The 26,969-nt window shown below is 43.6% G+C and overlaps 1 protein-coding gene across 5 annotated transcripts in view; it reads left to right on the top strand.

Moving 5' to 3' along the window:
* LOC133536444 (PALM2-AKAP2 fusion protein) overlaps positions 1-26,969 on the top strand; it is a 225,984-nt gene that overhangs the window by 177,052 nt on the left and 21,963 nt on the right. For all 5 annotated transcript variants that reach the window (XM_061876971.1, XM_061876969.1, XM_061876968.1 and 2 more), the window contains one exon: positions 11,851-12,036. In XM_061876971.1, the coding sequence (XP_061732955.1) occupies positions 11,851-12,036 (186 nt within the window). The remainder of the gene's footprint in view (positions 1-11,850; positions 12,037-26,969) is intronic.

Raw genomic sequence — 26,969 nt, 5'->3', positions numbered from 1 at the left:
TGCTGAACATTGCATGGATTGTCCTGTTTTTGCAATGTAGCAAAACCTTTTTCTTTTGTATTGGATAACTTCCGTTCATAAGTGTTGTAAAAAGGCGTGTAATTCATTTATGAATAATTCAGCTTTTCACGGAGAGACTATTTGAATTCAGTTCTACTTGAGATGACATTAGACCTTTAGGTTTTTTTTTTCAGTATTAAAAACAGGATCACCATACCTATCTAAATAATAATAGCCTTTGAATAATAAATGAAATGTGGTATTAAAGGCCTACTGAAACCCACTACTAGCGACCACTCAGTCTGATAGTTTATATATCAATGATGAAATATTAACATTGCAACACATACCAATACGGCCTTTTTAGTTTCCTAAATTGCAATTTTAAATTTCCCGCGAGGTAATGATGACGCTATTGGTTGGAGCGGACATTTTAGCCCAGCACCACTCACGGCTAAAAGTCGTCTCTTTTCATCGCACAATTACACAGTATTTTGGACATCCGTGTTGCTGAATCTTTTGCAATTTGTTCAATTAATAATGGAGACGTCAAAGAAGAATGCTGTTGGTGGAAAGCGGTGGATTGCAGCTGCCTTTAGCACCGAAACACATCCAGTGTTTCCGTCTTTGTTGTGAAGCTTTAACACAGAGCGGTCGAGCGCACATGTTTCTCTACGTCAACCAGCAAGTTTTTGGAAGGGAAAATTGTGATATTAAGTCGGCTCTTACCGGAGACTTGAATGGATTACGCGACCACATCCTGCAGCTCAGAAAGGCAGCTGTGATCTTGGCTCCTCGGCTTCTCTCAGAGACACTGGCGTTCACCGCAGCCATCCGACTTTCAGGTATGACTTTATAATCTCACTAAAATACTATTAACACAATAAGCAGATAAGGGATTTTCCGGTATTATCCTGGTAAATGTGTCTAATAACATCTGAAACACTCCCATTGCCGCCGCCTGGAGCTGTCTCCTTTTCTTTTTTTTCTTTTTTTAGTGCTTGCCTCTAAATTTCCTCATCCACAAATCTTTCATCCTCGCTCAAATTAATGGGGAAATTGTCGCTTTTTCGGTCAGAATCGCTCTCACTGCTGGTGGCTCACATTATAAACAATGTGAGGATGTGATGAGCCCTACAACCCGTCTGCTACTTCCGGTACAGGCAAGGCTTTTTTTATTAGCGACCAAAAGTTCCGAACTTTATCGTCGATGTTCTTTACTAAATACTTTCAGAAAAATATGTCAATATCGCAAAATGATCAAGTATGACACATAGAATGGACCTGCTGCCCTGGGGTAGACTGACAGAAGCATGGCTGCCAGTTTGCGCCTACGGCCCCTCCGACCACCACCAATCATTCATTCATCATTCATTCACCAGTGTGAGCGGCACCAGGGCAAGGGTGAAGTGTCCTGCCGAAGGACACAACGGCAGCAATTTGGATGTTAATAGGCGGGGAGCGAACCTGCAACCCTCAGGTTTCTGGCACGGCCGTTCTACCCACTACGCCATGCCACCCCATAATAACATCTGAATCGCTCACACTGCCGTCGCCTGGAGCCGTCGCCTTTTTTTTTTCTTTTTTAGTGCTTCACTCTAACTTTCCTCCTCCACAAATCTTTCATCCTCGCTCAAATTAATGGGGAAATTTTCGCTTTCTCCGTCCGACTCGTTCTAGCTGCTGGTGGCCATGATTGTAGACTTTGTGAGAATGTGAGTAGCTCCACAACCCGTGACGTCACACGCACATCATCTGCTACTTCCGGTACAGGCAAGGCTTTTTTTATTAGCGACCAAAAGTTGCGAACTTTATCGTCGATGTTCTCTACTAAATCTTTTCAGCAAAAATATGGCAATATCGCGAAATGATCAAGTATGACACATAGAATGGACCTGCTGCCCTGGGGTAGACTGACGGAAGCAAGGCTGCCAGTTTGCGCCTATGGACCCTCCGACCACCACCTATCATTCATTCATCATTCATTCACCAGTGTGAGCGGCACCAGGGCAAGGGTGAAGTGTCCTGCCCAAAGACACAACGGCAGCGATTTGGATGTCAATAGGCGGGGAGCGAACCTGCAACCCTCAGGTTTCTGGCACGGCCGTTCTACCCACTACGCCAAGCCGCCCCATAATAACATCTGAATCGCTCACACTGCCGTCGCCTGGAGCGGTCGCCTTTTCTTTTTCTTTTTTAGTGCTTCACTCTAACTTTCCTCATCCACAAATCTTTCATCCTCGCTCAAATTAACAGGGAAATTGTCGCTTTCTCCGTCCGAATCGCTCTAGCTGCTGCTGGCCATGATTGTAGACTTTGTGAGAATGTGAGTAGCTCTACAACCGGTGACGTCACGCGCACATCATCTGCTACTTCCGGTACAGGCAAGGCTTTTTTTATTAGCGACCAAAAGTTGCGAACTTTATCTTCGATGTTCTCTACTAAATCCTTTCAGCAAAAATATGGCAATATCGCGAAATGTTTAAGTATGACACACAGAAGGGACCTGCTGCCCTGGGGTAGACTGACGGAAGCAAGGCTGCCAGTTTGTGCCTACGGCCCCTCCGACCACCACCTATCATTCATTCATCATTCATTCACCAGTGTGAGCGGCACCAGGGCAAGGGTGAAGTGTCCTGCCCAAGGACACAACGGCAGCGATTTGGATGTCAATAGGCGGGGAGTGAACCTGCAACCCTCAGGTCTCTGGCACGGCTGTTCTACCCACTACGCCATGCCGCCCCATAATAACATCTGAATCGCTCACACTGCCATCGCCTGGAGCCGTCGCCTTTTTTTTTCTTTTTTAGTGCTTCACTCTAACTTTCCTCATCCACAAATCTTTCATCCTCGCTCAAAATTAATGGGGAAATTGTCGCTTTCTCGGTCCGAATCGCTCTAGCTGCTGGTGGCCATGATTGTAAACAATGTTCAGATGTGAGTAGCTCCACAACCCGCGCACATCGACTGCTACTTCCGGTACAGGCAAGGCTTTTTTATTAGCGACCAAAAGTTGCGAACTTTATCATCCATGTTCTCTACTAAATCCTTTCAGCAAAAATATGGCAATATCGCGAAATGATCAAGTATGACACATAGAATGGACCTGCTATCCCCGTTAGAATAAGAAAATCTCATTTCAGTAGGCCTTTAATGAAACATGCAGCATCCATATAAATCTAATATGAGGCCAAATCCATGACGATGACAGAAGAAAATACCATCATCCCCTTCACTCATCATGTGTTCATCACTAAGAAGTGGGAGGGGCTCGATCTGCAGCAGGAAGGGAGGAGCGCGTTTGAGGTGGTACACAGAACAGATCTTTTGTGCATGTGGAGAACTCAGTGACGTCACAAGCAGAGAGAGGAGAAGCTTTGTGGAGGAGAGGAAGGAGATGGGAGGGCAGGAAGAGGCGAGGCAGGGAACAGTTGCCACGCCCACAATCTGGAAGAGGAATGAACTGTAGCCGGAGTGAACGCGGCTGAGGAGAACACACTTTCGGAAAAAGGTCCCCTTTCACTTACTTAAGGAAGGAGCATGAGATGGTTCCTCCCAGCTGCTGTCGGTGAGTACACACACGTCCATGTGGGGAGGAAGTAGTTCTTCACATCTTCTTCAGACACAGGTATTGCATCATCTTTCAATAACTTGTGTCGTATTAGAACATGGGAAGGGACACCAGCAGACAAGCTTTAGTCAGATCCTCAAGCACTTCCTTCCATGCTCATGATCAGTCACTTGAGCCCGGGATGTTGTTGTGGCTTGAGCAGCCCTTTGAGACACTCCTGATTTAGGGCTATATAAGTGAACATTGATTGATCTTTCCATGAGAATTAAAGGCCTACGGAAATGACATTTTCTTATTTAAACGGGGACAGCAGGTCCGTTCTATGTGTCATATTTGATCATTTCGCGATATTGCCATATTTTTCCTTAAAGGATTTAGTCGAGCACATCGAAGATAAAGTTTGCAACTTTTGGTCGCTAATACAAAAGCCCTGCCACTGACGGTTTGTGTTTGAGTTTTTCCTCTGTGTGTGTTTAGTATTTCCTGTTTATAGTTCCTGTCAATGCTCTTATTTTGTCTGTTTCCTGTTTTTTCCCCTGTGCGCTGTTTCTCCTCAGCTGTGGCTGTCTGGCACCTGGCCACACCTGGTGTCAATCAGCCCGCTCCTATTCGTACCTGCTTTTGTCCTCCAGTCAGTGCCGGATTATTGTCATGCCGAAGTTGCTCTTGTCGTTGCCACATGTCATGTATTGTCGCTCCTGTCGTGTCGTATCTTTGCAGCGTAGCGGTAAGCTATATTTCCTTAGATGTTTGTAGCCTACTGTTTTTTGTTCCCTGCTTCCAATTTGTCTTTATACAACACGTAACGACTTCTGTTCCCGGTTCTGTTTGTGCTAGCCTCCATGCTAAGCCCTATGTTTTTGCTAGCTTCCATGCGAAGCTCCTTTTATTTTCTAGCTCCCATGCTAGCTCCCTTAGTTTGTTATCCGCCTCGTGTGCGCTTTGTGTTAGTACCCTTTTGTTTGTTGTAGTTGTTATTTTAATTAAATCATGTTTTCTCACTCCATGCCTGCCTCCATCTCTGCATCTTGGGGTTTGTCACTTGATCATTTTGCGATATTGCCATATTTTTCCTTAAAGGATTTAGTAGAGAACATAGAAGATAAAGTTTGCAACTTTTGGTCGCTAATAGAAAAGCCCTGCCTTTACTTGAAGTCGCAGACGATGACATCATCCGTTGATGGCTCCTCACATCCTCACATTGTTTTTAATGGGAGCCTCCAACAAAAAGAGCTATTCGGACCGAGAAAACGACAATTAATTTGAACGAGGATGAAAAATTTGTGTTTGAGGATATTGATAGCGACGGACTAGAAAAAAAAAAATCAAGTTAAAAAAAAAACGCGATTGCATTGGGACGGATTCAGATGCTTTTAGACACATTTACTAGGATAATTCTGGGAAATCCCTTATCTTTCTATTGTGTTGCTAGTGTTTTAGTGAGTTTAATAGTACCTGATAGTCGGAAGGGTGACGCCAGTCTCTGATGGAAGTTGACGGCAGCTGTATGGACGTCACAAGCACAGCTGATCTTCCGGTAAGTGGCGACTTTTTACCCCAATTTTCTCACCGAAAACTGCTGGTTGACATTTGGTCGGGATCCATGTTCGCTTGACCGCTCTGATCCATAGGAAAGCTTCACCTCCGTGAATTTTAAACAAGGAATCACCATGTGTTTGTGTGGCGAAAGGCTAAAGCTTCCTAACTCCATCTCTCTACTTTGACTTCTCCATTATTAATTGAACAAATTGCAAAAGATTCAGCAACACAGATGTCCAAAATACTGTGTAATTATGTGGTTAAAGCAGACGACTTTTAGCTGTGTGTGTGCGCAGCGCTAATATTTCCTTACAGTCCATGACGTCACGCGTACACATCATCATTCAACGACGTTTTCAACAAGAAACTCCCGGGGATATTTAAAATTGCAATTTGGTAAACTAAAAATGTGTTGCAATGTTAATATTTCATCATTGACATATAAACTATCAGACTGCGTGGTCGGTAGTAGTGGGTTTCAGTAGGCCTTTAAAGCCACTTTTGAACATGTGGTGGACAAGATGATCCATCGTTGAACTCATTTAGTCCCTTTGACTTTAGCAGATTATTCTGCGTGACAATTTCCAGATGTGCAACAGCTGACTCACATTTATCTTTCTTGTCCTTCCAATTTGCTCCACAACTTAAACCTTCTTCAAAGAACTGTTGTCTGCATGTTTAAAAGTTGTCCAAAAGTAGATCTTTGCCAGCAAGCATCCTTGTGTCTCATGACTACGTGGGCTTTTCTAACGGCTGCATGACTTTTTACCGTCTTATTTTACGTTTCAGCTACAAGGGAATAAGCGGTAGAAAATGGATGGATGGATGGATTTTACGTTTGAAACCGGAAAGCGCTTTGTGAGTCATGCTCTCTGAAAGACTGTTACTTCCTGTCTTTAACAACATAGTTATAACCGGAAAGCACTTTGTCAGTCATGCTCTCTGAAAGACTGTTACTTCCTGTCTTTAACAACACAGTTATTAGGATTTGAGAGCTAAAAGAGCTAACCTAAACTAAAATAAGAATGACATGACAAATGTGGCTTGGTACACATGCATACTTGCCAACCTTGAGGCCTCCGATTTCGGGAGGTGGGGGGTGGAGGGCTGTGTGTGGGGGGCGTGGTTAAGAGTCAAGTATTTCATATGTATATATATATATATATGTATATATACATATATCTATATAGGCTTGCCACTGACTGTTTGTGTTTGTGTTTTAGTTTTTCCTCTGTGTGTTTAGTATTTCCAGTTTTTAGTTCCTGTCAGCGCTCTTATTTTGTCTGTTTCCTGTTTTTTTCCCTGTGCGCTGTTTCTCCTCAGCTGCGGCTGATTGGCACCTGGCCACGCCTGGTGTCAATCAGCCCGCTCCTATTTGTACCTGCTTTTGTCCTCCAGTCAGTGCCGGATTATTGTCATGTCGAAGGTGCTCTTGTCGTTGCTAAATGTCATGTATTGTCGTTCCTGTCGTGTCGTGTCGTATCTTTGCAGCGTAGCGGTAAGCTATATTTTGTGAGATGTTTGTAGCTTACTGTTTTTTGTTCCCTGCTACCAATTTGTCTTTATACAACACGTAACGACTTCTGTTCCCAGTCCTGTTTATGTTAGTCTCCATACTAAGCTCCTTTTATTTTCTAGCTCCCATGTTAGCTCCCTTAGTTTGTTATCCGCCTCGTGTGCGCTTTGTGTTAGTACCCTTGTTTGTTCTAGTATTATTATTTTTATTAAATCATGTTTTCTCACTCCATGCCTGCCTCCATCTCTGCATCTTGGGGTTTGTCACAAACTAACTATGACACACACACACACATAATATATATATAATATATATATATATATATATATATTATTATATATATATATATATATAAGTATATATATATATATTATTATATATATAAATAAAAATACTTGAATTTCATTTATTTACAAATATACACACACATAACACTCCTCTACTCATTGTTGAGTTAAGGTTTGAATTGTCCATCCTTGTTCTATTCTCTGTCACTATTTTCCTAACCATATGTATGTACAGTAGATGGCAGTATTGCCCTGTTTAAGAGTGTCACAACATTGCTGTTTATGGCAGACGAACTGCTTTACGGTAGACAAAAACGTGACTGCGGTTTTTATGTGTTGTCACCGCGCCGGGAGAACGTTATTGAAACTGCCTAACAATAAACCCACATAAGAAACCAAGAATTCGCCCTCGATCATTCTAGTTATAACGTCATTGGGCAGGCACGCTATTTATGTTGTGGGAAAGTGGATGTGAAAACAGGCTGTCCTCACTCAGGTCCGCATGGAGCTGGAGGGGGCGTGGCCTCCAGCTCCGCCGGGTCAAACTCGTTTCGCAAAATATTATTTCTATTAGCGCATGTCTAGAATTTCCGCCGAGTAAAACCCGTTTCGCCCAATAATTAGCATATGCCTAGAATTTCCACCGGGTCAAACTCGTCAAGTCACGAGTGACACTTCGCCTGTCATCATTTTCAAAATGGAGGAGGCTGATTTCAATAATTTGTAATCGCATAAAGGGAAGAAGATTAAAAGCTATTCAGTAGGATTTAAGGTCCAAGCTATTGAATATGCTAAAAAGAACAGTAAGCAGCTATATTTTATTAATATACCATAGCTGCGTGTGTCAAATATGACTCATTAAATGACTCCCGCCTCCTGGTGGTAGAGGGCGCTAGTGATCCTTCTTGCGACTACTCGGCTGCAGAGGAAGTGACAACAAGCAGCAAGAGTGAGCAGCGATCATTTATTTTTTTCTCTCGCTTGCACTTTTAACATGGAGGACTACATATCTAAAATAAAGCAGTTTTCTAAACCGGACTTTCAATCAAAGCAGGAGGTAATAAAGGAAGATCTCCATCGAGACAGAGAGACTTTTAAAACTGAAGATAAGGAAGACTTCTATAAACAAGTTATTGATGCTTTTGATCAGAAGGAGCTGCGCATGGACTTTATTTATAAGTAAAGGTAAGACGATTATAAAGTTATTTTTATTAAATGTGCTTTACATGATGGTATCCTTACGTCACACTGTAATTTATAAGCGCAGGAGTAAATTTACCGCATGCCTTTGGTAAGCGCTGGAGTGAGAAGAGGTTTTAAATTAATTAGCGCCCCGGATGCAATTCAAGGAAATATGGTAGGACAATTTTTTTCCCGAGCTCCAATGATTAATCAATACAATTGATCAATTCGATTTGAAAATATGTTTATTCATATCCTGTTGCTTTGATTCATTGTTTAATGAGTGAAACTAATAAAAATGGATAAAATCCGGGCCAACTCGAGTGGCTGGAATTTTAAATACGCTGACATTCTTTAATGCACCAATTCAATTTCAATGTTTATTTGAAGAAAATAATGGTTATGGCAGGCAGAAAACATTTTTATTTAAACAATTTTCACAAAAATACACAATGTACTATGGTTTATCCCATTACTGGATTATTCAAAGATCCTGCAGCCCAGATTGTCTGCTCAGTCTAATATTTACACAAATGATTCTTGCAGCTTCTCAGCCTTCCAACATGCAGCTTGTGCGTTTTGACTGGGATCATTATTACATCTTTTATGCGTTCCTGCACTCACCTAAACCTTTTGCTCGCTATGTGTGGAATGTCAGCTCAAACCATGGCTACACAACTTCTGTGCGATGACACACAACTTCCACGAGCTTTTGCATTCTTCTAGTCTTTTCCTCAGGCCGTAACAGGATATCCTCCCTCCTCTGTTCAATCCTGTCTGATGGACACACACACACACACACACACACACACACACATTCCTACGCTTAACAAGTGGTCAACCACAGCCAGATGGAAGACTTTGTGTGTGTGTGTGTGTGTGTGTGTGTGTGTGTGTGTGTGTGTGTGTGTGTGTGTGTGTGTGTGTGTGTGTAAAAGTCACATGCACTAATATCATTAACAATGTAAGGTGTGTGTGTGTGTGTGTGTGTGTGTGTGTGTGTGTGTGTGTGTGTGTGTGTGTGTGTGTGTGTGTGTGTGTGTGTGTGTGTGTGTGTGTGTGTGAGAGAGATTGTTGGCTGAGGAAAAGATGGAAAAGACACTCAACATTTCTATTAGGGCAGTACCATCAATAAATGAAGATTAAAGGCCTACTGAAACCCACTACTACTGACCACGCAGTCTGATAGTTTATATATCAATGATGAAATATTAACATTGCAACACATGCCAATACGGCCGGTTTAGTTTACTAAATTGCAATTTTAAATTTTCCGCGAAATATCTTGTTGAAAACGTCGTGGAATGATGACATCACGCGTGACATCACCGGTTGCAGCGGACATGTTCTTCCAGCTAAAAATCGTCTGCTTTAATCGCATAATTCCACGGTATTCTGGACATCTGTGTTGCTGAATATTTGGCAATTTGTTCAATTAACAATGGAGACGTCAAAGAAGAAAGATGTAGGGGGGAAGCGGTGTATTGCAGCTGCCTTTAGCAACACGAACACAGCCGGTTTTTCCTTGTGTAGATTCCCGAAGGTGAAGCTTTACTATGGAACAGAGCAGTCAAGCGGACATGGTTCCCGAGCACATGTCAACCGGCAGGTTTCGCTGAGAAAATTGTGGTAATAAGTTGGCTCTTACCATAGACATGAGCTGAGCTCGCGTCCTCCTGCAGCTGTGGACTGTTTACCTACTCTTAGCTGGGTGTAAAATGGAGCCTGGAAGAGTCAGGAACATGGGAATCTGGATATTTGTTCTGTCATGTTGTGTTATAGTGCGGATGTTCTCCTGAAATGTGTTTGTCATTCTTGTTTGGTGTAGGTTCACAGTGTGGTGCATATTAGTAAGAGTGTTTAGAGTTTATATCACAACCCTCAGTGTGACCTGTATGGTTGTTGACCAAGTATGCGTTGTAGTTGCGTATGCGTTCAGATAGAGGTTGCATCCAAAATTTGACCGGACTGCCGGCATGCAGATAGCATGGTGAAAATCCTGGTGCGATGACATGGAGAAAGGATGTTAAGAGGCATTGTCAGCATGGCACGCCGTCAAAGTTGATGTCTGGGTGAAAATCGAAAAATGTTTACCCGGGAAATATCTCATAGAGAGATCAAAATTGGAAATCTACCAGACTTCTCCAGGCGGTCGGCAAGTAAGTGGCTGAGCCACATCAGAGTGTAAACGAGCTCCGGAGCCGCGGGTTGCTGACCCCTGCCCTAAATAATATTAATAAAAAAGGTGGAATTATTTCTCTCCAGAATCGCCTGTTGGAGAGAGAAAAAACAAATGGGGTTGCTCCCCAAAAAATGTTCACCTCCAAAATCGCCATTTTTATTCAATCTCATTCTAAATCAATTCTTTTTTTTTTAAATTGCTTCTGTAAAAAACAATTTTTTTTGAAGATCAGTTTTTCAAAATGAATGTTTTGGGCCACATGTGCACTTCCTGGCTGCACGCGTCATATGTCAGCAGCCGACAGAAGCTTTTACTTTGCCCGTTTTGAAAAGGTGTTATTGTATTTTTTATTCCAAATAATATATCGAGAGAATCCGTCGAAAATGGGAATCATGTTAGTTAATTCTGAATCAAATCGTGAATTCAGCACAGTGGCTTGTTGATAGACTAAGTCGTCACCCCGAGAATCAGAATCAAATCTTAAATTCGGATTTGGATCCTTGAAAAAGCTATTTGATCCATCCATCCATCCATTTTCTACCGCTTATTCCCTTTCGGAGTCGCGGGGGGCGCTGGCGCCTATCTCAGCTACAATCGGAATGTAATAATGACATTTGAAGGCTGATCAAATCAAATGCAATATGTTGGAGCAATGGTCCCCAACCGATTGGTACAGGGCCGCAGAATAATTTTTTATTCATTTTTATTTTAAAAAAATATACGTATATTATAATTTTTTATTTATTTATTTATTTTTTGGATTAAATCAACATAAAAAACACAATATACACTTACAATTAGTCCACCAACCACAAAAACCTCCCTTTTCCATTACAAAAACGTCCCTTTTGCATGACAGAAAAATAAATACAAAATAAAAATTCCCCCCCCCCCCACCTGGGCCGCGGGACTAATTATTAAGCGTTGACCGGTCCACGGATACAAAAAGGTTGGGGACCACTGTGTTGGAGGACAGAATGAACATGCATAGCACAATAATACCGTTTGTAGTGCAATGAAGGGTACATTTTCAATTTTAACCTGTCCATCCATCCATTTCCTACCGCTTGACCCATTCGGGGTGGCGGGGGGGTGCTGTGAGCGCCCCAATTGACTGAAGTGATGCTGAGGGTACTTAAGAAAGTCTGTCAAGAAGGCAGTAAAACAAGAAAAGCAACAGAGCTTGTTGTCCGTGGCCTGTGGTCAGTGAAAGAGGTCTAGCACCATGGGGCGATTGTGAGGTCTGGAATGTGTTGGGTGGGTGGCTCACAAATTCAGAGGGGCACTGGATTAATGTTCTTAAGCAGAAAACCTCAGTTTAGAAGCATACAGGGCCTTTATTTCAACACAGCTGAAATGATATTAGTCAAGTCTTCTTTTGGAGGTCTTTAACAGAACCAGAGTTGGCTCCACTTAATGTTTGGACCTCCACACATTGACCATACTATCACTGCTGTGCAGACTTCATCATCATTTCCTTTTATTCCTTTCATGAAAATGCATATTAACAAGCCATGTTTCTTGTACATATCCATGACCAGAAAGGAATCTTCTTTGTTTTTACCATTCACAGAAGTTGTGGCAAGATGACAGTGGCACTGCAACAAAGGAGCGAACCTTGAAGACTGTCAGTTTCCAGGAATCAGTCAGCATCATAACTGACGGACCACTTATTATGGAAGTGGAGAGCCAGCAGATCCAGCATGGGGGCCTCAGCAGACCCACTGACCAAGGCCACAGTGACAGTGAGCTAGAACAGGTCAGCAGATTCTCACACAATATCACCTTTGTGTTTGCAAGCGATATAATCACATAAACTATGAATATCCTTTTCAATCTGCAGTTGTTCTTAACTGATGCTCCATTTCTCCTGTGGAAAGATGTTGTAGATACCACACTATTGGAAGGATGCGGTAGATACCACACTATTGGAAAGATGTTGTAGATACCACACTATTGGAAGGATGCGGTAGATACCACACTATTGGAAAGATGTTGTAGATACCACACTATTGGAAGGATGTTCTACATACCAGTTTTGGAAGGATGTGGTAGATACCACACTAGTGGAAGGATGGGGTAGATACCACACTATTGGAAGGATGTTGTAGATACCACACTATTGGAAGGATGTGGTAGATACCACACTATTGGAAGGATGTTGTAGATACCACACTATTGGAAGGATGTTGTAGATACCACACTATTGGAAGGATGTGGAAGATACCACACTATTGGAAGGATGTTGTAGATACCACACTATTGGAAAGATGTTGTAGATACCACACTATTGAAAGGATGTTCTACATACCACAGTTTTGGAAGGATGTGGTAGATACCACACTAGTGGAAGGATGTGGTAGATACCACACTATTGGAAGGATGTTGTAGATACCACACTATTGGAAGGATGTTCTACATACCACAGTTTTGGAAGGATGTGGTAGATACCACACTATTGGAAGGATGTGGTAGATACCACACTATTGGAAGGATGTTGTAGATACCACACTATTGGAAGGATGTTGTAGATACCACACTTTTGGAAGGATGTTGTAGATACCGCAATATCGGAAGGATGTTGTAGATACCGCACTATTGGAAGGATGTGGTAGATACCACATACGTGTGTGACAGTCCATTACATCATACATGTGTGACAGTTCCATGACATCATACATGTGTGACGGTCAATTGCGTCATACGTGTGTGACAGTCCATTATGTCCATGACATCAAATGTGTGTGACAATCCCTGACATCACACATGACAGTCCATGACATAATACATGTGTGACAGTCCATTACGTCATAAGTGTGTGACAGTCCATGACATCATACATGTGTGACAGTCCATTACATCATTAAGTGTGTGAGAGTCCATGACATCATACATGTGTGACAGTCCATTACATCATTAAGTGTGTGAGAGTCCATGACATCATACATGTGTGACAGTCCATGACATCATACATGTGTGACAGTCCATGACATCATACATGTGTGACAGTTCCATGACATCATACATGTGTGACAGTCCATTACATCATTAAGTGTGTGACAGTCCATGACATCATACATGTGTGACAGTCCATTACATCATTAAGTGTGTGAGAGTCCATGACATCATACATGTGTGACAGTCCATGACATCATACATGTGTGGCAGTTCCATGACATCATACATGTGTGACAGTTCCATGACATCATACATGTGTAACAGTCCATGACATCATACATGTGTGACAGTTCCATGACATCATACATGTGTGACAGTCCATTACATCATTAAGTGTGTGACAGTCCATGACATCATACATGTGTGACAGTCCATGACATCATACATGTGTGACAGTTCCATGACATCATACATGTGTGACAGTCCATGATATCATACATGTGTGACATTCCATGACATCATACATGTGTGACAGTTCCATGACATCATACATGTGTGACAGTCCATGACATCATACATGTGTGACGTTCCATGACATCATACATGTGTGACAGTTCCATGACATCATACATGTGTGACAGTCCATGACATCATACGTGTGTGACAGTCCATTACATCATACATGTGTGTGATAGTCCATGACATCATATTTGTGTGACAGTCCATTACATCATACGTGTGACAGTCCATTACAGGCTAGTCAGAGACACTCAACTGGAACCATCTGGTTATTGTGTCAGTCAAGTGGAACCCTCTGGTTATTGTGTCAGTCAACTGGAACCCTCTATTGTGTCAGTCAACTGGAACCCTCTGGTTATTGTGTCAGTCAACTGGAACCCTCTGGTTTTATTGTGTCAATCAACTGGAACCCTCTGGTTATTGTGTCAGTCAACTGGAACCCTCTGGTTATTGTGTCAGTCAACTGGAACCCTCTGGTTATTGTGTCAGTCAACTGGAACCCTCTGGTTTTATTGTGTCAATCAACTGGAACCCTCTGGTTATTGTGTCAGTCAACTGGAACCCTCTGGTTATTGTGTCAGTCAACTGGAACCCTCTGGTTATTGTGTCAGTCAACTGGAACCCTCTGGTTATTGTGTCAGTCAACTGGAACCCTCTGGTTTTATTGTGTCAATCAACTGGAACCCTCTGGTTATTGTGTCAGTCAACTGGAACCCTCTGGTTATTGTGTCAGTCAACTGGAACCCTCTGGTTATTGTGTCAGTCAACTGGAACCCTCTGGTTATTGTGTCAGTCAACTGGAACCCTCTGGTTGTTGTGTCAGTCAACTGGAACAGTCTGGTTATTGTGTCAATCAACTGGAACCCTCTGGTTATTGTGTCAGTCAACTGGAACCCTCTGGTTATTGTGTCAGTCAACTGGAACAGTCTGGTTATTGTGTCAATCAACTGGAACCCTCTGGTTATTGTGTCAGTCAACTGGAACCCTCTGGTTTTATTGTGTCAATCAACTGGAACCCTCTGGTTATTGTGTCAGTCAACTGGAACCCTCTGGTTATTGTGTCAGTCAACTGGAACCCTCTGGTTATTGTGTCAGTCAACTGGAACCCTCTGGTTTTATTGTGTCAATCAACTGGAACCCTCTGGTTATTGTGTCAGTCAACTGGAACCCTCTGGTTATTGTGTCAGTCAACTGGAACCCTCTGGTTATTGTGTCAGTCAACTGGAACCCTCTGGTTATTGTGTCAGTCAACTGGAACCCTCTGGTTTTATTGTGTCAATCAACTGGAACCCTCTGGTTATTGTGTCAGTCAACTGGAACCCTCTGGTTTTATTGTGTCAATCAACTGGAACCCTCTGGTTATTGTGTCAGTCAACTGGAACCCTCTGGTTATTGTGTCAGTCAACTGGAACCCTCTGGTTATTGTGTCAGTCAACTGGAACCCTCTGGTTTTATTGTGTCAATCAACTGGAACCCTCTGGTTATTGTGTCAGTCAACTGGAACCCTCTGGTTATTGTGTCAGTCAACTGGAAGAGTCTGGTTATTGTGTCAATCAACTGGAACCCTCTGGTTATTGTGTCAGTCAACTGGAACCCTCTGGTTTTATTGTGTCAATCAACTGGAACCCTCTGGTTATTGTGTCAGTCAACTGGAACCCTCTGGTTATTGTGTCAGTCAACTGGAACCCTCTGGTTATTGTGTCAGTCAACTGGAACCCTCTGGTTTTATTGTGTCAATCAACTGGAACCCTCTGGTTATTGTGTCAGTCAACTGGAACCCCCTGGTTATTGTGTCAGTCAACTGGAACCCTCTGGTTATTGTGTCAGTCAACTGGAACCCTCTGGTTATTGTGTCAGTCAACTGGAACCCTCTGGTTGTTGTGTCAGTCAACTGGAACCCTCTGGTTATTGCGTCAGTCAACTGGAACCCTCTGGTTATTGTGTCAATCAACTGGAACCCTCTGGTTGTTGTGTCAGTCAACTGGAACCCTCTGGTTATTGCGTCAGTCAACTGGAACCCTCTGGTTATTGTGTCAGTCAACTGGAACCCTCTGGTTATTGTGTCAGTCAACTGGAACCCTCTGGTTATTGCGTCAGTCAACTGGAACCCTCTGGTTATTGTGTCAGTCAACTGGAACCCTCTGGTTATTGCGTCAGTCAACTGGAACCCTCTGGTTATTGCGTCAGTCAACTGGAACCCTCTGGTTGTTGTGTCAGTCAACTGGAACCCTCTGGTTATTGCGTCAGTCAACTGGAACCCTCTGGTTATTGTGTCAGTCAACTGGAACCCTCTGGTTATTGCGTCAGTCAACTGGAACCCTCTATTGTGTCAGTCAACTGGAACCCTCTGGTTATTGTGTCAGTCAACTGGAACCCTCTGGTTTTATTGTGTCAATCAACTGGAACCCTCTGGTTATTGTGTCAGTCAACTGGAACCCTCTGGTTATTGTGTCAGTCAACTGGAACCCTCTGGTTATTGTGTCAGTCAACTGGAACCCTCTGGTTATTGTGTCAGTCAACTGGAACGGTCTGGTTATTGTGTCAGTAAACTGAAACCATGTGGTTATTGTGTCAGTCAACTGGAACCATCTGGTTATTTTGTCAGTCAACTGGAACCCTCTGGTTATTGTGTCAGTCAACTGGAACCCTCTGGTTTTATTGTGTCAATCAACTGGAACCCTCTGGTTATTGTGTCAGTCAACTGAAACCATCTGGTTATTTTGTCAGTCAACTGGAACCCTCTGGTTATTGTGTCAGTCAACTGGAACCCTCTGGTTATTGTGTCAGTCAACTGGAACAGTCTGGTTATTGTGTCAATCAACTGGAACCCTCTGGTTATTGTGTCAGTCAACTGGAACCCTCTGGTTATTGTGTCAGTCAACTGGAACCCTCTGGTTATTGTGTCAGTCAACTGGAACCCTCTGGTTATTGTGTCAGTCAACTGGAACCCTCTGGTTATTGTGTCAGTCAACTGGAACCCTCTGGTTATTGTGTCAGTCAACTGGAACCCTCTGGTTATTGTGTCAGTCAACTGGAATCCTCTGGTTATTGTGTCAGTCAACTGGAACGGTCTGGTTATTGTGTCAGTCAACTGAAACCATGTGGTTATTGTGTCAGTCAACTGGAACGGTCTGGTTATTTTGTCAGTCAACTGGAACCCTCTGGTTATTGTGTCAGTCAACTGGAACCCTCTGGTTATTGTGTCAGTCAACTGGAACCCTCTGGTTATTGTGTCAGTAAACTGGAACAGTCTGGTTATTGTGTCAGTCAACTGGAACCCTCTGGTTTTATTGTGTCAATCAACTGGAACCCTCTGGTTATTGTGTCAGTCAACTGGAACCCTCTGGTTGTTGTGTCAGTCAACTGGAACCATCTGGTTATTGTGTCAGTCAACTGGAACCCTCTGGTTATTGTGTCAGTCAACTGGAACCCTCTGGTTATTGTGTCAAGTCAACTGGAACCCTCTGGTTGTTGTGTCAGTCAACTGGAACCATCTGGTTGTTGTGTCAGTCAACTGGAACCATCTGGTTGTTGTGTCAGTCAACTGGAACCCTCTGGTTGTTGTGTCATTCAACTGGAACCCTCTGGTTATTTAATCAGTCAACTTGAACCATTTGGATATTGTATCAGTCAACTGGAACCCTCTGGTTTTATTGTGTCAATCAACTGGAACCCTCTGGTTATTGTGTCAGTCAACTGGAACCCTCTGGTTATTGTGTCAGTCAACTGGAACCCTCTGGTTATTGTGTCAGTCAACTGGAACCCTCTGGTTTTATTGTGTCAATCAACTGGAACCCTCTGGTTATTGTGTCAGTCAACTGGAACCCTCTGGTTATTGTGTCAGTCAACTGGAACAGTCTGGTTATTGTGTCAATCAACTGGAACCCTCTGGTTATTGTGTCAGTCAACTGGAACCCTCTGGTTTTATTGTGTCAATCAACTGGAACCCTCTGGTTATTGTGTCAGTCAACTGGAACCCTCTGGTTATTGTGTCAGTCAACTGGAACCCTCTGGTTATTGTGTCAGTCAACTGGAACCCTCTGGTTTTATTGTGTCAATCAACTGGAACCCTCTGGTTATTGTGTCAGTCAACTGGAACCCCCTGGTTATTGTGTCAGTCAACTGGAACCCTCTGGTTATTGTGTCAGTCAACTGGAACCCTCTGGTTATTGTGTCAGTCAACTGGAACCCTCTGGTTGTTGTGTCAGTCAACTGGAACCCTCTGGTTATTGCGTCAGTCAACTGGAACCCTCTGGTTATTGTGTCAATCAACTGGAACCCTCTGGTTGTTGTGTCAGTCAACTGGAACCCTCTGGTTATTGCGTCAGTCAACTGGAACCCTCTGGTTATTGTGTCAGTCAACTGGAACCCTCTGGTTATTGTGTCAGTCAACTGGAACCCTCTGGTTATTGCGTCAGTCAACTGGAACCCTCTGGTTATTGTGTCAGTCAACTGGAACCCTCTGGTTATTGCGTCAGTCAACTGGAACCCTCTGGTTATTGCGTCAGTCAACTGGAACCCTCTGGTTGTTGTGTCAGTCAACTGGAACCCTCTGGTTGTTGTGTCAGTCAACTGGAACCCTCTGGTTATTGCGTCAGTCAACTGGAACCCTCTGGTTATTGTGTCAGTCAACTGGAACCCTCTGGTTATTGTGTCAGTCAACTGGAACCCTCTGGTTATTGTGTCAGTCAACTGGAACCCTCTGGTTATTGTGTCAGTCAACTGGAACCCTCTGGTTATTGCGTCAGTCAACTGGAACCCTCTGGTTATTGCGTCAGTCAACTGGAACCCTCTGGTTATTGTGTCAGTCAACTGGAACCCTCTGGTTATTGTGTCAGTCAACTGGAACGGTCTGGTTATTGTGGCAGTCAACTGAAACCATGTGGTTATTGTGTCAGTCAACTGGAACCCTCTGGTTATTGTGTCAGTCAACTGGAACCCTCTGGTTATTGTGTCAGTCAACTGAAACCATGTGGTTATTGTGTCAGTCAACTGAAACCATCTGGTTATTTTGTCAGTCAACTGGAACCCTCTGGTTATTGTGTCAGTCAACTGGAACCCTCTGGTTATTGTGTCAGTCAACTGGAACAGTCTGGTTATTGTGTCAATCAACTGGAACCCTCTGGTTATTGTGTCAGTCAACTGGAACCCTCTGGTTATTGTGTCAGTCAACTGGAACCCTCTGGTTATTGTGTCAGTCAACTGGAACCCTCTGGTTATTGTGTCAGTCAACTGGAACCCTCTGGTTATTGTGTCAGTCAACTGGAACCCTCTGGTTATTGTGTCAGTCAACTGGAACCCTCTGGTTATTGTGTCAGTCAACTGGAATCCTCTGGTTATTGTGTCAGTCAACTGGAACGGTCTGGTTATTGTGTCAGTCAACTGAAACCATCTGGTTATTTTGTCAGTCAACTGGAACCCTCTGGTTATTGTGTCAGTCAACTGGAACCCTCTGGTTATTGTGTCAGTCAACTGGAACCCTCTGGTTATTGTGTCAGTCAACTGGAACAGTCTGGTTATTGTGTCAGTCAACTGGAACCCTCTGGTTTTATTGTGTCAATCAACTGGAACCCTCTGGTTATTGTGTCAGTCAACTGGAACCCTCTGGTTGTTGTGTCAGTCAACTGGAACCATCTGGTTATTGTGTCAGTCAACTGGAACCCTCTGGTTATTGTGTCAGTCAACTGGAACCCTCTGGTTATTGTGTCAAGTCAACTGGAACCCTCTGGTTGTTGTGTCAGTCAACTGGAACCATTTGGTTGTTGTGTCAGTCAACTGGAACCATCTGGTTGTTGTGTCAGTCAACTGGAACCCTCTGGTTGTTGTGTCATTCAACTGGAACCCTCTGGTTATTTAATCAGTCAACTTGAACCATTTGGATATTGTATCAGTCAACTGGAACCCTCTGGTTTTATTGTGTCAATCAACTGGAACCCTCTGGTTATTGTGTCAGTCAACTGGAACCCTCTGGTTATTGTGTCAGTCAACTGGAACCCTCTGGTTATTGTGTCAGTCAACTGGAACCCTCTGGTTTTATTGTGTCAATCAACTGGAACCCTCTGGTTATTGTGTCAGTCAACTGGAACCCTCTGGTTATTGTGTCAGTCAACTGGAACAGTCTGGTTATTGTGTCAATCAACTGGAACCCTCTGGTTATTGTGTCAGTCAACTGGAACCCTCTGGTTTTATTGTGTCAATCAACTGGAACCCTCTGGTTATTGTGTCAGTCAACTGGAACCCTCTGGTTATTGTGTCAGTCAACTGGAACCCTCTGGTTATTGTGTCAGTCAACTGGAACCCTCTGGTTTTATTGTGTCAATCAACTGGAACCCTCTGGTTATTGTGTCAGTCAACTGGAACCCCCTGGTTATTGTGTCAGTCAACTGGAACCCTCTGGTTATTGTGTCAGTCAACTGGAACCCTCTGGTTATTGTGTCAGTCAACTGGAACCCTCTGGTTGTTGTGTCAGTCAACTGGAACCCTCTGGTTATTGCGTCAGTCAACTGGAACCCTCTGGTTATTGTGTCAATCAACTGGAACCCTCTGGTTGTTGTGTCAGTCAACTGGAACCCTCTGGTTATTGCGTCAGTCAACTGGAACCCTCTGGTTATTGTGTCAGTCAACTGGAACCCTCTGGTTATTGTGTCAGTCAACTGGAACCCTCTGGTTATTGCGTCAGTCAACTGGAACCCTCTGGTTATTGTGTCAGTCAACTGGAACCCTCTGGTTATTGCTTCAGTCAACTGGAACCCTCTGGTTATTGCGTCAGTCAACTGGAACCCTCTGGTTGTTGTGTCAGTCAACTGGAACCGTCTGGTTGTTGTGTCAGTCAACTGGAACCCTCTGGTTATTGCGTCAGTCAACTGGAACCCTCTGGTTATTGTGTCAGTCAACTGGAACCCTCTGGTTATTGTGTCAGTCAACTGGAACCCTCTGGTTATTGTGTCAGTCAACTGGAACCCTCTGGTTATTGTGTCAGTCAACTGGAACCCTCTGGTTATTGCGTCAGTCAACTGGAACCCTCTGGTTATTGTGTCAGTCAACTGGAACCCTCTGGTTATTGTGTCAGTCAACTGGAACCCTCTGGTTATTGTGTCAGTCAACTGGAACCCTCTGGTTATTGTGTCAGTCAACTGGAACCCTCTGGTTATTGTGTCAGTCAACTGGAACCCTCTGGTTATTGTGTCAGTCAACTGGAACCCTCTGGTTATTGTGTCAGTCAACTGGAACCCTCTGGTTATTGTGTCAGTCAACTGGAACAGTCTGGTTATTGTGTCAATCAACTGGAACCCTCTGGTTATTGTGTCAGTCAACTGGAACCCTCTGGTTTTATTGTGTCAATCAACTGGAACCCTCTGGTTATTGTGTCAGTCAACTGGAACCCTCTGGTTATTGTGTCAGTCAACTGGAACCCTCTGGTTATTGTGTCAGTCAACTGGAACCCTCTGGTTTTATTGTGTCAATCAACTGGAACCCTCTGGTTATTGTGTCAGTCAACTGGAACCCCCTGGTTATTGTGTCAGTCAACTGGAACCCTCTGGTTATTGTGTCAGTCAACTGGAACCCTCTGGTTATTGTGTCAGTCAACTGGAACCCTCTGGTTGTTGTGTCAGTCAACTGGAACCCTCTGGTTATTGCGTCAGTCAACTGGAACCCTCTGGTTATTGTGTCAATCAACTGGAACCCTCTGGTTGTTGTGTCAGTCAACTGGAACCCTCTGGTTATTGCGTCAGTCAACTGGAACCCTCTGGTTATTGTGTCAGTCAACTGGAACCCTCTGGTTATTGTGTCAGTCAACTGGAACCCTCTGGTTATTGCGTCAGTCAACTGGAACCCTCTGGTTATTGTGTCAGTCAACTGGAACCCTCTGGTTATTGCGTCAGTCAACTGGAACCCTCTGGTTATTGCGTCAGTCAACTGGAACCCTCTGGTTGTTGTGTCAGTCAACTGGAACCCTCTGGTTGTTGTGTCAGTCAACTGGAACCCTCTGGTTATTGCGTCAGTCAACTGGAACCCTCTGGTTATTGTGTCAGTCAACTGGAACCCTCTGGTTATTGTGTCAGTCAACTGGAACCCTTTGGTTATTGTGTCAGTCAACTGGAACCCTCTGGTTATTGTGTCAGTCAACTGGAACCCTCTGGTTATTGCGTCAGTCAACTGGAACCCTCTGGTTATTGTGTCAGTCAACTGGAACCCTCTGGTTATTGTGTCAGTCAACTGGAACCCTCTGGTTATTGTGTCAGTCAACTGGAACGGTCTGGTTATTGTGTCAGTCAACTGAAACCATGTGGTTATTGTGTCAGTCAACTGGAACCCTCTGGTTATTGTGTCAGTCAACTGGAACCCTCTGGTTATTGTGTCAGTCAACTGGAACGGTCTGGTTATTGTGTCAGTCAACTGAAACCATGTGGTTATTGTGTCAGTCAACTGGAACGGTCTGGTTATTGTGTCAGTCAACTGAAACCATCTGGTTATTTTGTCAGTCAACTGGAACCCTCTGGTTATTGTGTCAGTCAACTGGAACCCTCTGGTTATTGTGTCAGTCAACTGGAACAGTCTGGTTATTGTGTCAATCAACTGGAACCCTCTGGTTATTGTGTCAGTCAACTGGAACCCTCTGGTTATTGTGTCAGTCAACTGGAACCCTCTGGTTATTGTGTCAGTCAACTGGAACCCTCTGGTTATTGTGTCAGTCAACTGGAACCCTCTGGTTATTGTGTCAGTCAACTGGAACCCTCTGGTTATTGTGTCAGTCAACTGGAACCCTCTGGTTATTGTGTCAGTCAACTGGAATCCTCTGGTTATTGTGTCAGTCAACTGGAACGGTCTGGTTATTGTGTCAGTCAACTGAAACCATGTGGTTATTGTGTCAGTCAACTGGAACGGTCTGGTTATTGTGTCAGTCAACTGAAACCATCTGGTTATTTTGTCAGTCAACTGGAACCCTCTGGTTATTGTGTCAGTCAACTGGAACCCTCTGGTTATTGTGTCAGTCAACTGGAACAGTCTGGTTATTGTGTCAATCAACTGGAACCCTCTGGTTATTGTGTCAGTCAACTGGAACCCTCTGGTTATTGTGTCAGTCAACTGGAACCCTCTGGTTATTGTGTCAGTCAACTGGAACCCTCTGGTTATTGTGTCAGTCAACTGGAACCCTCTGGTTATTGTGTCAGTCAACTGGAACCCTCTGGTTATTGTGTCAGTCAACTGGAACCCTCTGGTTATTGTGTCAGTCAACTGGAATCCTCTGGTTATTGTGTCAGTCAACTGGAACGGTCTGGTTATTGTGTCAGTCAACTGAAACCATGTGGTTATTGTGTCAGTCAACTGGAACGGTCTGGTTATTGTGTCAGTCAACTGAAACCATCTGGTTATTTTGTCAGTCAACTGGAACCCTCTGGTTATTGTGTCAGTCAACTGGAACCCTCTGGTTATTGTGTCAGTCAACTGGAACAGTCTGGTTATTGTGTCAGTCAACTGGAACCCTCTGGTTTTATTGTGTCAATCAACTGGAACCCTCTGGTTATTGTGTCAGTCAACTGGAACCCTCTGGTTGTTGTGTCAGTCAACTGGAACCATCTGGTTATTGTGTCAGTCAACTGGAACCCTCTGGTTATTGTGTCAGTCAACTGGAACCCTCTGGTTATTGTGTCAAGTCAACTGGAACCCTCTGGTTATTGTGTCAGTCAACTGGAACCATCTGGTTGTTGTGTCAGTCAACTGGAACCATCTGGTTGTTGTGTCAGTCAACTGGAACCCTCTGGTTGTTGTGTCATTCAACTGGAACCCTCTGGTTATTTAATCAGTCAACTTGAACCATTTGGATATTGTATCAGTCAACTGGAACCCTCTGGTTGTTGTGTCGGTCAACTGGAAACCTCTGGTTATTGTGTCAGTGAACTGGAACCCTCTGGTTATTTAATCAGTCAACTTGAACCATCTGGATATTGTATCAGTCAACTGGAACCCTCTGGTTGTTGTGTCGGTCAACTGGAACCCTCTGGTTATTGTGTCAGTCAACTGGAACCCTCTGGTTATTGTGTCAGTCAACTGGAACCCTCTGGTTATTGTCCAGTCACATTACTATGGATTCCCTTTTTAGACGCCACAGCAACAACTCATTCAATCTCGGTTCATATGCGTACTCGGATGACAAATGACTTAAGTCATCAGACGATGTATTGCTGGTGTTGTCAGATAGTTCAGGCTCACTTGTGTCTGTAGAAGACAAATCATTTAGGTCAATGAATAATGCCAAGCTGCTGTCTGCTTGAAATGGTTTGTTCAGTTGGAACATAGTTTTGTCATCTGGTACAAGAGTTTTATCTTCCTTTTCCCTGTCAATCTCGTTCCTCAAATGGTTTTCCCAAAAACTGTGTTCTGGTTCCTGTTTTGTCCTTGGCAATGTAGTCTTGTGCTCTTTTTTACTTTCGGTTTGGACCTCATTGGTCAAATATTCCACCTGGTCCCAGATAATCTTGTTTTCATTCCCCTCCGATTTCAGCTTGGCAGAAATGTCGGCTAATTTTCGCCCTTGACAATTTATCAGTTCTTTTGCCATTTTGAGCTGCCCCTCCAGGCCCAAGACTTGATTTTCCAGAGATTCCTTGTCTTCTTTGCAGAGAACTTTGATGAGCTTCTGCTTGGCCGAGCAATACCTGCCACAGTTTAAGTCCCTTACTCGTGAGAACATGTTTTGTTGCTGAGGAGCAGCGCTTCCATCAGGATGTTTTTAGTCAACTGGGATTTTAGGATCTCATCTTATCTTGGAACAGTCAGCAATTACTACAAACGTGCCTGACTACAATACCTGCTTACAGAGCTGTGATGTCATAGTACAAAGGTCATTTCAAACCTTTGTGAAGTCAGGCTTTTTGGGTCCACTGGGGATACTTTAAATAAGTAAGACTAAAACAGACGTATGTTTTGACATTTCTGTCCATCACACATTCAATCCACTTTATTTTTTATAGAAACTGATCCACAATAATGAAAACAAATAAAAACCCAAGACACAAGCATGAAATCTACTTATATGTCATTTAAGTTACTTCCAAAATCTGAAGCACTTGGAACTGCTGATTGAGGGTTTTGCTATGAAACACTGATCTTTTTGTTCAACATGCACCAGAACAGTTATTTCTACCATTGATTGTCTTACCTTAAAAGGTATTAGTTGCCATAGATTTAAAGCTGAACTTAATTTTTTCGTCTATCACTCCACCGGAGCCATTTGGTTACTGTCCTGCCGCGTTTTCACGATTTCTTTTTGTAGTTCCCTCCACAAACACTTCTCATTAGGAAACAGATGAGGTGTTTCATCAAAAACCAAGTCACTTGACTCCAATAAAAATCGGCATCCAATTTGGAACGGATTCTTTTCCTTCACTTTGTTCTCCATTTCTTTCGGGAGCATTTGGCATTTTTTCCTGAAGATTTGGTTTTCTGTTTTCTGTAGTTGGTGCACGAGTTTGGCCTCATCCTCTTTGGCTCTGCTTCTGAGTTTGACCTCGCTGCTCCAATATTCTACCTGCTCGCAGACAATCTTGGTTTCATCGCCCACTGATTTCAGTTCGGCCGAAAAATCGGCACCGTTTTGTCCTCGACTGCTGTTCTGTTCTTTTGCCGTTTTGAGTTGAGAGTTCCGGTCCTCCACTTCATTGTCCACACATTCCGTGTCTTCCTCAGAGAAAACGCTGAGAAGCTTTTCTTTGGCTGAGTGATACCTGCCAAAGGCTAATTCTTTCACTCGTGACAACATTTTGTTGAAAAGATGCGCTCACGTCAGGATTTTTGAAGCAAATCGGATCTTGATCCATCAGCCATCACTACAGAAGCGCTAAGTTTGAAACTGTCAGCCTTTAGTACAAAAGCGCTTATTAACTACACGTAGACTATGATGTCATTATACAAAGGACATTCCAAACCTTTGTAAAGTCAGGCCTTCCTGGTCCCGTGGGTTTCCTTTCATCACCATGGCAACGTGAAACTTTGGAATAGTTTGATTGATATGGTGTGGAACAAATTCATTTGTACGGATGGCGTGCCGAACATTTGGGGATTTTGTCCCATCCATCCATCCATCCATCCATTTTCTACCGCTTATTCCCTTTTAGGGGCGCGGGGGGTGGGGGGGCTGGCGCCTATCTCAGCTACAATCGGGCGGAAGGCGGGGTACACCCTGGACAAATCGCCAGCTCATCGCAGGGCCAACACAGATAGACAACATTCACACTCACATTCACACACTAGGGCCAATTTAGTGTTGCCAATCAACCTATCCCCAGGTGCATGTCTTTGGAAGTGGGAGGAAGCCGGAGTACCCGGAGGGAACCCACGCATTCACGGGGAGAACATGCAAACTCCACACAGAAAGAACCCGAGCCTGGATTTGAACCCAGGACTGCAGGACCTTCGTATTGTGAGGCAGACGCACTAACCCCTCTTCCACCGTGAAGCCCCGGATTTTGTCCCATCCAACCAAATTCAATCCACTCTATTTGTAAAGCACATTTTAAAACTGGTTTCTCATACAAAGTACTGAGCCGCAAAGTAGTGAAAATACGAAAATAAAACACGTACTGTCAGGTTCAAACACTGATGGCATCTATTAAACAAGACAAAAGGCAAGGAATCAAACAGACAGAATTCAATTTAGACTCAGATCTGAGGAGAGACATGGCCACTGTACAGTCTGTACAGTCCTGCACCACGCTCTGACGAAAAAGGTTTACGTCTCCTCTTTTATTTAGATATTCAATGTTTACGCAACAACACGTCACAACAGAAATGGGGTGTATGTAAACAGTCATTGTTTTCGGTCACATTGAAGACAAGAGAAGAAGCCTCAGGCTTGGGCTCGTCCTGGAATCAGCTTCGGCAGGTGTTTGCGGACAATAGATAACCCCTCCCATCTCATTCCAACGTACACAGCGGAATCTTCCGAGACTTGGCTTGGTGCAACAAAGACAGCTCTCATCTGTTCACTGGAAACTCAGAGAGCAGAAAGTTTTTGGATAATTTACATACAATTTTTCTGACACGTACCAATCTTTTTAAGTCACTTTCCAAATCTGAGCCGCGTGGACTGCTTGTGGTGAGGGTTGTGGTATCAGGCATTCACCTTTTCCACAACTTTGTATTAGCTAAAAGGCGTACCGTTGCTGTAGATTTAGAGATCAGTATTCATTGATTTTGTCGTTCCGCTTATTATTCAACCGGAGCCATCTGGTTAATGTCCTGCCGCGTTTCAATGACTTCTTTTTGTAGTTCCCC

The sequence above is a fragment of the Nerophis ophidion genome, linkage group LG17 (genome assembly GCF_033978795.1).
Source record: "Nerophis ophidion isolate RoL-2023_Sa linkage group LG17, RoL_Noph_v1.0, whole genome shotgun sequence".
In the NCBI taxonomy this organism is placed as follows: domain Eukaryota; kingdom Metazoa; phylum Chordata; class Actinopteri; order Syngnathiformes; family Syngnathidae; genus Nerophis; species Nerophis ophidion.
This window is presented reverse-complemented; position numbering and strand designations above follow the sequence as displayed.